The sequence below is a fragment of the Serinus canaria genome, chromosome 1A, assembly GCF_022539315.1.
Source record: "Serinus canaria isolate serCan28SL12 chromosome 1A, serCan2020, whole genome shotgun sequence".
Classification (NCBI taxonomy): Eukaryota; Metazoa; Chordata; class Aves; order Passeriformes; family Fringillidae; genus Serinus; species Serinus canaria.
In genome coordinates this window covers 15,153,970-15,167,068 of record NC_066314.1, presented here as the reverse complement: position 1 = coordinate 15,167,068, position 13,099 = coordinate 15,153,970, and the positions used below count along the sequence as shown (strand labels likewise).

At 41.6% G+C, this 13,099-nt stretch overlaps 1 protein-coding gene across 3 annotated transcripts in view; it reads right to left on the bottom strand.

Annotated features, from left to right (window-relative positions):
- The window catches only part of GRAMD4 (GRAM domain containing 4), a 72,961-nt gene that overhangs the window by 58,793 nt on the left and 1,069 nt on the right, over positions 1 to 13,099 (bottom strand). Inside the window, exon 1 of one of the 3 annotated variants that reach the window (XM_018910234.3) lies at positions 12,791 to 13,081. The exons of 1 other annotated variant lie outside the window; for it this stretch is intronic. In XM_018910234.3, coding sequence (XP_018765779.1) covers positions 12,791 to 12,966 — 176 coding nt within the window. In that variant the 5' untranslated portion in view covers positions 12,967 to 13,081. Of the gene's footprint in view, positions 1 to 12,790; positions 13,082 to 13,099 lie in introns of those variants that run through there. One more of the 3 variants, XM_009086813.4, reaches the window with a different exon arrangement.

The following is a 13,099-nucleotide window of genomic DNA, read 5'->3' as shown; positions in this document are numbered from 1 at the left end:
CTGGCACTATCTGTACTACACAGCCACTTGTATAAGCCATGTAAACTATTCCTTGAAATCTTACCACAGAGTAAAAAAGTCAAGGTCAAGTTCCCACCAGACTGACAGCAGCTCTGCTGGAAAGCAGCACTCTGGAAGAGAGCCTCCTTCATTCCACCCACACAGCTTGTCAAAAGATGAGAGAGATATTTTATATTTTACTCCACGTAGAAGAGTTAGGAAATAGCAGAGGAAGTTGTGTGACAAAGGAAAGCACCGAATCTGGTCTCTAGTTATCTCAGACCCCTCCTGCATTTCTTCTGACTGCAGCCCTTTATGTAAGGCCAACTGCACTGCTGTTACATTTGCTGGGCAAAGAAAGAAATCACTGTACCCAAAATACGGCCTTGATATCTGAACAGCAATTACTTGTTTAAATAATTAACCTAGTGAAATGGCAGGCTCCAGATTGAAAAGCCCTGCTGCTCAAGGTAATCTTCCTTACAGGAGCAAACCTCTATGCTCTCACACTTCAAACTACATCATTCCCATTGTAGGCAGAATATCTGCTCTTTGTCCCCATGCTTACAGTAGAAATGCTAAATTTTTAAAGAAACAAAACCCAAACCAGACCCCCAGCTAGGTTAGCCATACCAGGGAGCAGAGGGTACAGTCCTGTGAGAAACTAGATCACTAAGGAATAGAACCACAATCCTACAAGTTAACTCTTTTGTTCAGTAAACTGCCCGGGTCTTCTGCCATAACTTCATCTTTCATTGCACATGTTGATTTTAACATGCTCTGGACAGCAAAACTCAGCAGAAATCTTTGCTATTAAATCAGATTCTTCCAAGAAGCAGCTGTTGTCTGGGCATCTCCTGCATGCTCTTTCCCAACAACCTCTGCCTGTAATATCAACTGCTATCAAAAAAGCCAATACCATTAACTGCTCTAAGAAGAGGACTGAAGATAAGACACCAGCCCAGCCCAGGAAGAGGCTGCCATACACACTTAGCAGTAGTGAGAGTTCAACAGGCAACTGATGGAGAAGTATGAAGGTGAGGCTGAGCAAAGTACATCCCCTCACCCCACCAACAGCCACAGATGGGGACTGCAGCCTATGAGGAAGTAGCATAACCTTGGAAAGAATGATGGAGAAGTCAGGCAGGGAAAGAAAAAAAAAAAACAAACACATTACTCAGGTTTCCCATGCATTCTTTTGTTTTCTCACAAATTTTATTAGTTGACAAAACCTATTTCATTTTGCAAACAAAACCAAAATAACTCTTCACTCCAGACACTCAATGCTGCTGGAAACGAGCTCCAGCCGGCAATCCTAACTCACTCATCTTCACACACACACACACACAGGGCAGCTCAGCTCCCCACCTCCAGCTGCCTGGAGCACACACAGGCTGCCACAGGAACAGGGACAAAACATGGAGATGTGCAGCCACATTCTATGAGCAATTTTGAGGCCCCCTTCAAGGAAGAATAGAGCCAAGGAAAACAAAAGAAAAATTCCATAATTTCAAGGAAATACAGAAATTATGCTTTACATAAGTCTGTAAGGAAGATACAAAGCCTTTTCCTAACAATAAACCAAACAGCTGAGGTAATAACCATAACCTTGCCCAGTTCATACTAATTTGGTCATGTTTGTAAAAAATTAACATTTTAATGGTGCCTCTTACATTCTATCACCTCATAACTGCAGATGACAAGAAGTCATGCACAGGAGTTAACAACTACATTTCTGAAGCTGTTTGAAACGACTGGAACAAGATTATCTTAGAGCAAGTCTTTAAATAAAGCAGGGCATGTCAACAAACCAGCTCCACTTCTCTGCAAAGGGGGAGCCTGCTGTTAGCATCACCACCAAAGTATACACACAGGCTAAGTGGCATTTCTCCCAAGAGAACCAGCTCCTCTCTTGAAACAGCAATACTAGCAAGTTTTCCACGAGGTTTCAATATGATATGTACTGAACACATGGAAAAGGAAAAAAAAAAAAATCTCTGCCAGAATGGTCCATTTGATCCCAAACATGGGGTAACAGATGAATCCAATGGTGTCTGCACTTCATGGATCAGCTTTTTGGTTTATTAACCAAGTCTGCAAAAGCACTCTAGATTACCATACTTTTTGCATGCTCTATTATAAAAAACCCCCAGTACTTTCTTGTCTCAAAATGTCACAGCTACAACGCAAAACCTGTCAGGCTGCTAAAATAATTCCAAGCCAAAGACAGCAAATAGCAACCTGGCACATGTTGAGCCTTCAGACTCAAAATAGATTTAAATTAACACAAAGATAGCAGGAGAGAGTTTAGTAACAAAGTGAAGAAACCAAGGGAAAAGAAATAAGATTATATCAGTCATCATTTCAATCAGCCCAAACAAGTTAAAAGCCAGCTAGAGGATGGCATTTATGTCTGCCTCTAAGGCTGGGACGAGGGCCAGAATTAGACTCCTTGATCTGACTTATTTATGCCATGCTGACACTTCAGTTGGCAACCATAAAGGTCCAAAGGTCAAAGTCCCCTGAGGCAGAGAGCCATGAACATGCTGTGTGTCTTTCCAAGCAGTCTGTCCGGAGTGGGGAAGCAAGGAGTAGGGAGCCACAGCCCTTGCAGGCATCCACCCACCTGCCACCATAAAACCACTTCAGCTGTGCCCATTTCAAAGCTTTCACAGTGCACAAAGGAGATTTCTGGAGAGATCCACCTTTCTTCATAGGAGATTTCTGGAGAGATCCACCTTTCTTCATCCAACCACTCCTATAAAATAGTGTGTTTTTCCAAGTCAACGCCAGAGAGAAGCCAGTGGTGCCTCTCTTTAAAACTGAGAGGCCACATCATCAGCTGAAGCCCAGAGAACACCCACAGACCTCCAAAGACCTCATGAAAATTCTCTAAAGAATGTGGGGATGGATACAAATGAAGGCAGAGAGTGACATTTTTGGCACTTCTGTCAGTTTCTTAACTGGGATTTGTTACAGCTCTAACTTATTCCCAATTACTTAAATAATATTCACATATTTAAATCTTGGAATTTCAAAATCTAAACCATAGATATCACTTTTCAAGAAGGATCTCAAAAGTTGAATTACAAGTCAGGCTCAAATTCCAGTATAGGAATATCAAGCCTTTTCTTTATACTACACAAATGTTTTAACAGATACAGTCTCTCAAAGTCATGGAAACTTGGAATTCTGAGAGTTTTTGCATTCATGTCAGAAGTAGACTCAAGACTGCAGAATATGATGGAAGCACCAGCTAGTACTGAACTCCCACTAGCCTCTGACTTGCTTACATGATTGGCATAAAAGTTAAAAAAAAAAAAAAAAGAAAAAAGTAAAAGCTACACCACATTATTCCTGAATATACTGGCAATCTCCAGAGCAAAATATGCCCAAAAACAAATTACAAAACATCAAATTTGGTGAAGGGAAAGAAAAAGGAAAAGAAAGATGATATCTTTGGATTTCTTTGCTGTAGACACCTGGAGCCTCCATCCAGCTGCAGGATCTAGGCAGACAGACTAAACTCGAGCAGGGACTTGGATGGCTGGAAAGGGGAGTCTGCTTTAAACAACACCTTAGTCTTGGAAGAAGAGTTGATGAGTAACAGGGACTGGCTGTCTTTATGGTGAAAAGAAAAGCTGTAAATACACAATCAAAGGATAGTTCATCTCCTATGGATACCTCTGCCAAACCATTCTATTTGTTGGATAGTACAAAAGCTTCAGAAACTAAACAGCAGTTTTAATCAGGGACTGTTCTAGCTTTTAATTGTTGCACTCAACTTTGATGCCCCACAGCATACCAGGAGCATCAGGCTTTTCAAAAGATGTATTGCAACAAGCAAAATAAAAACCTCTCCTTACTAAAACCCTTCCTTCAGAAGGGTTTCCCTCTTGCTTCAGAAGAGGGAGACACACAACCCAGAGACATGAAAGCAAGTTTTTCCAAATTAGAAGACTGTTTCCTAGTAAGTGTGAAGGTTTCTCAGTGTCCAGGAATCACAACTGACACTGGGATCAGAAAGCTGGGTCTGATTTGTATACAGCCAGCAGTAAGAACTTTGACCAAGAGCTCACATATGTACAGCAAAAAAAGTCTTAGGATTTGGTATATTGTTAACAAACATACAGAAGAGGTCAGACCACTTCATCCTGGCATTCTTACACACGGGTGCACACTGGACTGTAATCACATTGCTAGTCATGAGTATTTTCAAAACAACTTTTACTATAAAAGATGAATCTACTAGTTAGTCCTGATTTAAAAATAGTTATTTCAATTATCAACTTGTAAGAAAGAAAACCTGCACACTTGTAGCTAATCTACCTCAAGAGCTCGTGGCTGGTGCTTCCTCTGTGGTTCAGAGCCATCAGCAATGCATCTGTTTCCTAAACACAGTTTCCCATGTCTCGTTTCACACAATGAGCAATCTGTGGTCGTTCAGTCATCTTCAAGGTCAAACCCCCTTGTAGTGTTTCCAGTAAGTATTTGGGTCTTCAACTGACTTTTCTTCTGACTTTTACAAGAATGCAGTATTAACCCACAGCAACTAAACCACCGATTAAAGAAGTTCTAGAAAACATCACTCTGTGTAACTGCCAGCAGTTAGTTCTGCTGGAGCTTTTGAAATGAGAAGAAGAAATAGGAAAAAAACAAGAAAAGAGACACTGGTTTTTGTGTCAGTCTATGTAGTGTTTTCAAAACTCATCTGCACACAAAATATTTTGTTCAATGAATGAGGTCTGCTGTACTTTCATATTAGCTCTCAGATGTTATTATGAACTTTTAGCCAGATGAGAAGAAAGCCTCCTTCAGGGTAAAACAAACAGCTGTAGTTTGCTTCAGACAATAAGGAATACAAACTGCATGGAAGGATTTTCCATGATTTAACAGTCACCAACAACAGACTAATGAGTCACAGACAACAGCTTAATACTTAGAGCTTATTGCTAAAGAAAAAAAAAATTATGCATTTTCAAAGTATTAACAACAAAACACAACAAAACACATGAGTTTTGAATAGATCACTGTAGTGTCTCAAACCAGGTTAGCTGTAACCATCCAAGAGAAACTCAGAGTGGACATTGGACACAGCCAGGCTTGCACTGCACCAGGAAAACCAGACTGAAAATGTCAGCCCTTGTTTCGTACTCAAAAAGCATATACTGTGCTTGCTCTCCTTTAACAAAGGACTGCAAGGGCCAGAGAGCTTCACCAAGCAAATTCAAACTGCTAACAAAGTAAGCTCCACATTCTTCCTGTAAAATATTCCAAGAAATGGTATTTGTGCTTCATTTATTTTCAAGAGGGATAAGTGATCCAGCATTAGAGGGAATCTTTGTTGGCAGAGCCCTCAAACTGAGGAAGAATTGCTACTCGAAGAAACAGGAAAGAAGCAGAAGTAGCCTTACAAAATGTGTATTTGCTGTAAAAATATTGCCTAATATACTTTTCTGGGGAAGTCGGAACTATCCCACTTTGGCTGGTTATTCCCATGGCTGAAAGTAAAAAGAGCTGTTGAATGCATGTACAATCATCAGCCACATAAGCAACTCTGCCAGGGAGGGAAAACAAAGCTTTTCAAAACAGGCCGAGACCCTTCTTAAGTATTAAAAGGGTCAGAACAGAAATGTTCTGTCTTCAGAACATTTCTTCCAAATAGAAAAGGGCTTGCTTATTATTCCAGATAATCTGGAAGAGAACAGAGCTCTCATTTCTGCAGTGTTTTGAAAACTCTTGACATTAGTTTTATTTACTGCAAGTTTCCAGGAAGCTCTTACATCTGAGGAAAATCTTGCAAGCCCAGCACCTTGTAGCAGCTGGCAGTTCTCTTAAAGGATCACCGTGCTCAGCCACACTGCTCACAGCTTGTTGGGAAGGGCATTCCCACTGCACAGCCACTGTGACCCCACAGAGCTGCTGAGACCGTGCAGGGTTTTACACAAAACCAAGTCATACCACATTTTGGTACAAAAAGTGATCTCAGACACTTGGAGGTATCTACTTTGTAGATTAGCTTTTAAAGGAGTGTGAGATTTTGGATAAAAGCGCTGCAGAAGTGCAAAGAATTATAAACTTAATCTAACTGTAATAATGCCTGCAAGTGGTTTAATGCTTTGAAAAGTCAGACTACATAAAGAACACATTCAGACAGACTGCCCTTTTTCCTACTCCTTCCAATGACATAATCCTTGCAGGGCAATGCAAGACTTAGTAGTCTTCAGAGATGGTTTTTACTGCTGTCTGATGATACCACCAGTCCAAAGACAGCCTAGTTTAAGTCCCATGAGGATGCTTTGGATGTTTTGCTATTCCCAAGTTCCAAACCTCTCAGCTATCTTTGCTCCACCCAAAGAGGATGGCAGCTGCTGGGAATCAAACATCTCAGCTAAAGACAGCAAGGTGCATGAAGGCACTCCTTTGGTTCTCCTCCCTGTCTCACAAGGGAAAGGGTGAGCAAGAGAGAAGATGAAGAGAGCACCTAACACAGAAATGAGTTCAGAGATGGTATTGTGGATTACAGATCATCTTGCACTTGCTTTCGATCGGGTAAAGGTTGTGTTCATCAGGGGCCATGTAACTGCAAGGAATATCACATTGAAGGTACACAGCATTTCATCTTTGGGGTGCTTAAAATGCTATTGTTTTCTCCTGTTCTAACCTGGTATCTCCTTGCAATACTTGTGCATTTCAAAAAACACTCAAGGGCCCAGGCTATTTTTTCCTTCACTCCCAGAATTTTTTGCACTCCCAAAATATAGGTATTTTCAGACTGGGCTCTACTGCTAAGATCTCTAAGGCTTAAATTGGACATCCCATTCCCTCCAGACAACACAGAAAGCATAAGCTCACCCATTTTCTGGGTTATCCCTGGAATAAAGTCTGACACTGGTAATGGTCTCACTACTACAGAAGTATCATGGGAAGCACCTTTACCCAAAGCACACAACCATACAGTTCCCTGGACTCTGATCTGGAGCAAATTACAGTAAATTACAGGGTTTAGACACCTTCATCAGTCCCAGTGTAAGGTGGGTCCCTGAAGCTGTACACCTACAGACATCACCTGGCTCTAAAAAACAACATGGAAAAAAAAATTATATCCTCATCAGGCTTTTAACACAGCAGCAGGGACTACTCAAGGTGAAGTCCAAAAAATGCCTACATTTTAAGAGATCCTTCTCCAGACACATCATGTCTCCCCACCCTTATGGCTGTGACACTCCTGAAAAACTGCTGACAGTCAGGAATCTGCCCAGCTCTCTGTAGCCCTGTGACACTTCCCCAGGAATTACAACACACTTCTGACCTTGAGAAGGGCAGCAAGGTATTTTGAAGCAGTTACTGTTCACACCTGGGAATGCAGAGAAGCAATCCAGAGAGAAAGAAAGAAAAACATGTAAACCATTTTCCGAATGCAGAAGGAATGTGGAGCCCCAGGTAGTAAAATACATAATGAGAGGCTGAAGGACTTTTTTCTGAAGGTACCTCTAAAGAAGTCAACTTCTTCATGCACATTTCTAACTTAAGAAGACAGTTTCAAAATTCAAGTTAATGATAAATTTTAGTTTATGAATTAAACCCTGTCTTGAGAGCATCTAAAGATGCTTGTGTATCCTTCACTGAAAAACCTGATACTAATTTTTGATCTCTGAATATTGGTCCGTTTCCAAACCAGTGAATTTGATGTGTTCTCTATGTCAGTAACCCTGAGAGCTGACATGAATATTGAAGGAACAAGTGGCTTTTACAACATGGTAAAATGCCAAGCATTAGTAATGCTAGATACCAATACAAACTGCTGGTAGTCCTGTCAAGAGATCTGGTAAGACAGTTTTAGCAGCTGGAAACTAACTGCACTCAGTCATTAACTGCATGCATCAGGCCAGCCTGAAGTGTATGGTTTTGTTCTTTCCAATTAAAGTAAGTACAGACCTCTCATGTTGTGAAGTTACTTTTGGGGGGATAATAAGAAAATTTGAGATGTGCCTAATAACCATTGTATTTGGACATAGAGAAGGCAAGCAACTGCCAACTGCTTTTTCCACGTGATTTTGCTATATTCTTTAAGAACTTTCAAAAAATCCTATCTTAACCAACCACACAAACTAACATTAATAACATGCAAATATAAGGTAAACCATTACATTTACTTAATGGTAAAGAAATTAGTATCCCTTCACAAGGAGTTTGGTGCAAAACCCAAGGATAAGGAGATATTTTGTGCTTTATGCCTTTTTCTTGTTCTCTCTCCCTCCTGTCCATGACCAGCGTTAGTAGCATTACACCAACATCTTTATTCTCCACCTAGAAGTGGTCACCTAAAAATAGAAGCCCCGTTGACCTAAAAATAAAGCCCCTGGTTACAAATGTTGTACTTAACATCAACTACAGAATCCCCCATATCCGCACCCAGCATCCAAACTTGCCTGGGTTTAGACTACAGGCAGCTGCTCCCCTCCAGGCTCATCTCAGGGGAGATGCAGCTATGCAGGAGTGCAGGGCTGGGCAGGTCAGCCCCAAGAGAGCACGAGGGTGGCTGCTGGAGAACCAAACCAGCCCACAGCAGGAATGTGCCCTCACAAATGTAAGCACACATTCATTATAAGCTGCAATGAGCTCTGTTTCAGACAGGAGTCTGCATCAACACACCCCAAAAACACATGTCCCCATGTGACTCAGCATCCAATGGTTATTAGGCATGTGCAGCCAGCAAGCCCAGTCACAAATCCCTTAATCACAGGTCAAAAGAGCTGTCAAAGCCTGCACTGATGGGATCAGGAAAATGCTGAAGTGTTTTAAACAAGGAACATTAGCTCCTGTGGAAGGGCACAAGTACTCAGAGTGTATCAGAGAGTAAATCATCAGTGATTTACAGCACCAAAGTGACCTCTTGGACCTGCGTCCAAAAAAAAAAAAAAAACAAAAAAAAGCACATTTTACTTTAGAAGTTTCTTATTTTTAAAGCATCCTGAGAAACATGAGGCCACAACTGTAGTGCTGTGCCCAGTTCTGAGGGCCCCAGCACAAGAGATACATGAACATACTGGAGATAGTCCAGCAAAGGGACTGGAGCATCTCTCCTGTGAGGAGAGGCTGGGAGAGCTGGGACTAGACTCAGTTTGAAGAAGAAAAGGTTTATGGGGAGGATTTTATAAATGTAGATAAAAAGCTGAAGGGAGGGTGTAGAGGTGACAGAGCTGGGCTCTGCTCAGTGGTGGTGACAGAAGCACATCTAAGGGGCACAAACAGAAACAAAGAAAGTTCTCTCTGAACCTCAGGGAACACTTTTTTACTGTGGGGTGACTGAGAATTTGCACAGGCTGCTCAGGAAGGTTGTGGGGTCTCCATCCTTGGAGATACTCAAAAGCCATCTGGACTTTCCCCTGAGCAACCTGCTTTAGCTGGCTCTGCTTGAGCCAAGGGTTGGATCAGGTATCCCCAGAGGTCCCTTCTAACCTCAGTCATTCCATGATGCTGTGAAATAAAAAGACTGATTCTCTTCAATTACTGATGAGACACCTAGAGCAAGTTTTAAAAGAATACATCAAACTTCCTCTAAAGTGTATCTAAAGGTGAAGTGTTCTTTATGGAGCACCACAGAAAGCTTTCTGCATTAACCTGGGGTTTATAGGAAGCTGCAACCAAACAGAATTTCAGTTTTTATTAAAATGCAAATTGGTTTTTAAACTTAGAAACAATTTTGAGTATACTCAAGACATGTTTAGAGAACACTTGCTGTGGAGTTTTTTTCCTCATTAACACAGACAAATATTAAACATATATAGTGGCCCAGGATGCAAATAGAAAGGATTTTTTCACTGCAAGCTGTGAATCTTTACTTTCCATCATCCTCAGAAGCAAAAAATCTGCATTTTCAATCATTTAAGCACCTCTAACAGTCTGGTCTTGTAAGCCGTGGAATTAAATTTTCTGTTCCCAGGGCATGCATCAGGAAAAAGGATTGGGTGTTCAAGAGGGTAGGGGAAACACAGCAAGTGTGCTCCCACCCACAAATACAGTATTTCTGATTTGCATCTGAAAACTGCTCTTTCAGTTCAGTCAAGACAAGAAGATTTACAGTGCAAATGAAACCATACTATTAAGGTGAAGAAAAACATCCAGAACCTACTCTCTCTGAAGACTGCAGAGCCTGTTAATATTTATGAAGTCTGAAGTAGCTTCAAAGACTCTTTACTTCATTTTTCTTATGTCATAACAAAAAGCAGCACTAAGTCATTAAATTTTAAGGGGCGTTCACAACTAAACCATAAATCTTTTAGTAAATTCTGGCCTCTAGGAAAAGGTCTAATTTTTTTGGTTTGGGAGTGTGTTTCCTATAGCAACAGCAATGAACACAAGGTGCAAAGAGGAAACTTGCATGCTCAGAAACTTCGAAGACCAAAACAGATAAAAACCTCAAAGCACCCAACAGTACAACAACAATTTGTTGTCCGTATTTCTGTGCACAGATTATTACATGGATTAACCTGCCAGGTTAAGGGCAGTGGGCAGAGAGAAAATCTGTTTTGAAAACCCTGATTAAGCACTTACTGTCAAAAGCTTTCCCTCTGATCAAACTGTGTGTCATAAAACTAACACATTAGAGAAAGTGATCTCTCCTCCTAGCATGGATGCTGCCATGCAGATATTCTTTAGCTGCAAAAGTCTGTGTAGGAAAGAAACAGAACCAGTGTTACAGGATAAAGCAAGAAAATTGTGTACTTTATTTGGGCCTGACAAAGGTTTGGACAAGAGAGCCTCCAATTCAAGATGACAGAATTCTCTGAACATAATAATGGAGTATTTTAGTTACAACCAGGGCTTTCAAGACTTTGAAGTTAGAGAGCATCATTAAGCCTGGTAAATACTGGGGGTAAGAGAGGGAGGAGGAGACCACAACAAACCATTGAATAGCTACATAACTTTAAGCCAAAAAAATCAGTGAGGTATATGCTGCCCTTGACTCAAGCCTTCCTGAACAGCATTTATTCCCCAGACCTATAAAAAACAAAACATCAGGAAATGTGATCTATTACTCCTTAAATAAAAAATTATTCACTATAAAATTGTTAACGGGACCATATGTTACACAAAACACAGAATGGTGTTCAAGAGTCCCTATACATTTGGTGGTGATACAGTCAAAAAACAAAATGTGAATTTTAAGCAGACAAAATAAGGAGAAATGGGATCTTTGTTATTCTTCCAACAGATCTGTCATCACTTTGGGGGTTAAACAGCTAATGCCTCTCCCTAGTCCTGAAGTCTCTGTATTAAGGATTGAATACTCTAGTACCAAAATGATGCTGAAGACATACCACACATATGTAGTACCACATGTATGTACTTCGTATGTACCCACAGACAATGTTTCACACCCAGTATCTATACCTGACCTTTAACAGCAGCACTGATCACTCTTCAGACACAGAAAGGGTTCCCTTGCCAAAACAAAGTCTTCCAGCTGGGGTTTTTCCCCCAGGTCTCAAACAACACTGAATCTCTTTGGCACATAATACTCCTCCAGCCATTCATTTGTATCATGAACTTCTACAACCTTTCAATATCACTCACAGGAAGAGAAGGGGTAGGGAACAGTTTCTGCTGTATATCACTGGGAATTCATTTCCAGCTGGAAAGACAGTAGAGCTGTCAGTCAGCCCCCTGATTTTGCCTCCTCATTTGGGATCACCCTTCCACCAGTCTCTTTAAAACTGGGTATCATGAAAGAGAAGAGCCAGGACAGACTTTTCCCAGCTTCTGCCCTTAATTCCTCGCCCCCCCTCCGGGTACTGATGTCAGGTCAGCAGGACACAGCAATGCTGGCAAGGCATCAGGCAGGAAGTCAAAGCCTGGGTGATGCCTCCGCCCAGAGCAGAAGCTGCACCATGCCAAGGAGTGGCACACACATCTAAACAGCAGCAGCCAACCCCAGGCTGCTTGAGAGCCACCCTCTGACCAAGGACATGCTGAGCAGATCACATCTCAATAGTGCCACAGTTAAATGAGGAAAAAAAACCAAAACCAAACCTAGCAGTCTGATCCTTGAACTCAGGTTAGTCCCCCCTACCACCATCCGAAACCAGCTCCAAGAGCTCACCTGCAGAGCAGGATGCACGGCATTGCTCACTTCAGTTCAGTCTGGCATCTCAGCCCAAAACCACCTTTATTAGGGCAGAGGGATGAGCCAAACATTCTTGTGGCAATCATATGAAAAATAGTGAAACATAACTCAGGCTTTCATGGAATTTTGCACAATTCAGTGCCATAACAACATCAATTTTGTATTTTATCAGTTTCAGAGCTAGCAGCTTAACTGTCAGCTTCTGAAGAACACAGACTAGGACTAAAAAAAGCCTTCCCTTTCTGAACAACTAGATGTGGTACTTGATAACTAAACATGACATTAAAAAAAGTAGTTAAGCTCACACTTCTAATTCTGTGGAATGAAACTATTTATCACATGTTAAAAGTAATGGCAGGATACTGCCAGATAATGCAAAGCTAAGGGACCTAAGAGCCCTACTTTATTAAATATTTCCTCTCCCCACCCACATCTCAACCACCACTGGAAATGTGATACCGAGAACTTGTCCATCATTCATTCCATAATCACACAGGCTTAACAGTACCACATCTACTAATCTAAAACTCCTGAGCTGCAGCAACAAGGCAAGACACAAAAACATGACAAAAAGCTGTCATTTCCCATTGCCCCATTTGTGCACACAAGCTCAGCGATGACCCACTGGAGCACACAGAAGGCCACAAAATCCAAGCATACCTATTGACCTGTCTGCAGGAGTCCAGGCTCTCAGCCTGAATTGCAAAACAGCCATTTACCATGCCATCCTCTCCATCTCCTCCCGAGTAAGCCCTCCAGCAGCATTCCTCCACTTCTACTGCTCCAACACTCCCGTGCCTCGCTGCTCCACACCAAGATGCATCCAGACACTGCATGCTCTGAGGAATCAGCACATTGCTGGCTGCTATTTAACATGAACGCGTGCCTAGCCCTGAACTCGGCTAGGCACAGCTACCGCTGAGGAATCAAACCTCACAGCAGAACCTGCATTCCCAGCTCTTATTGCTA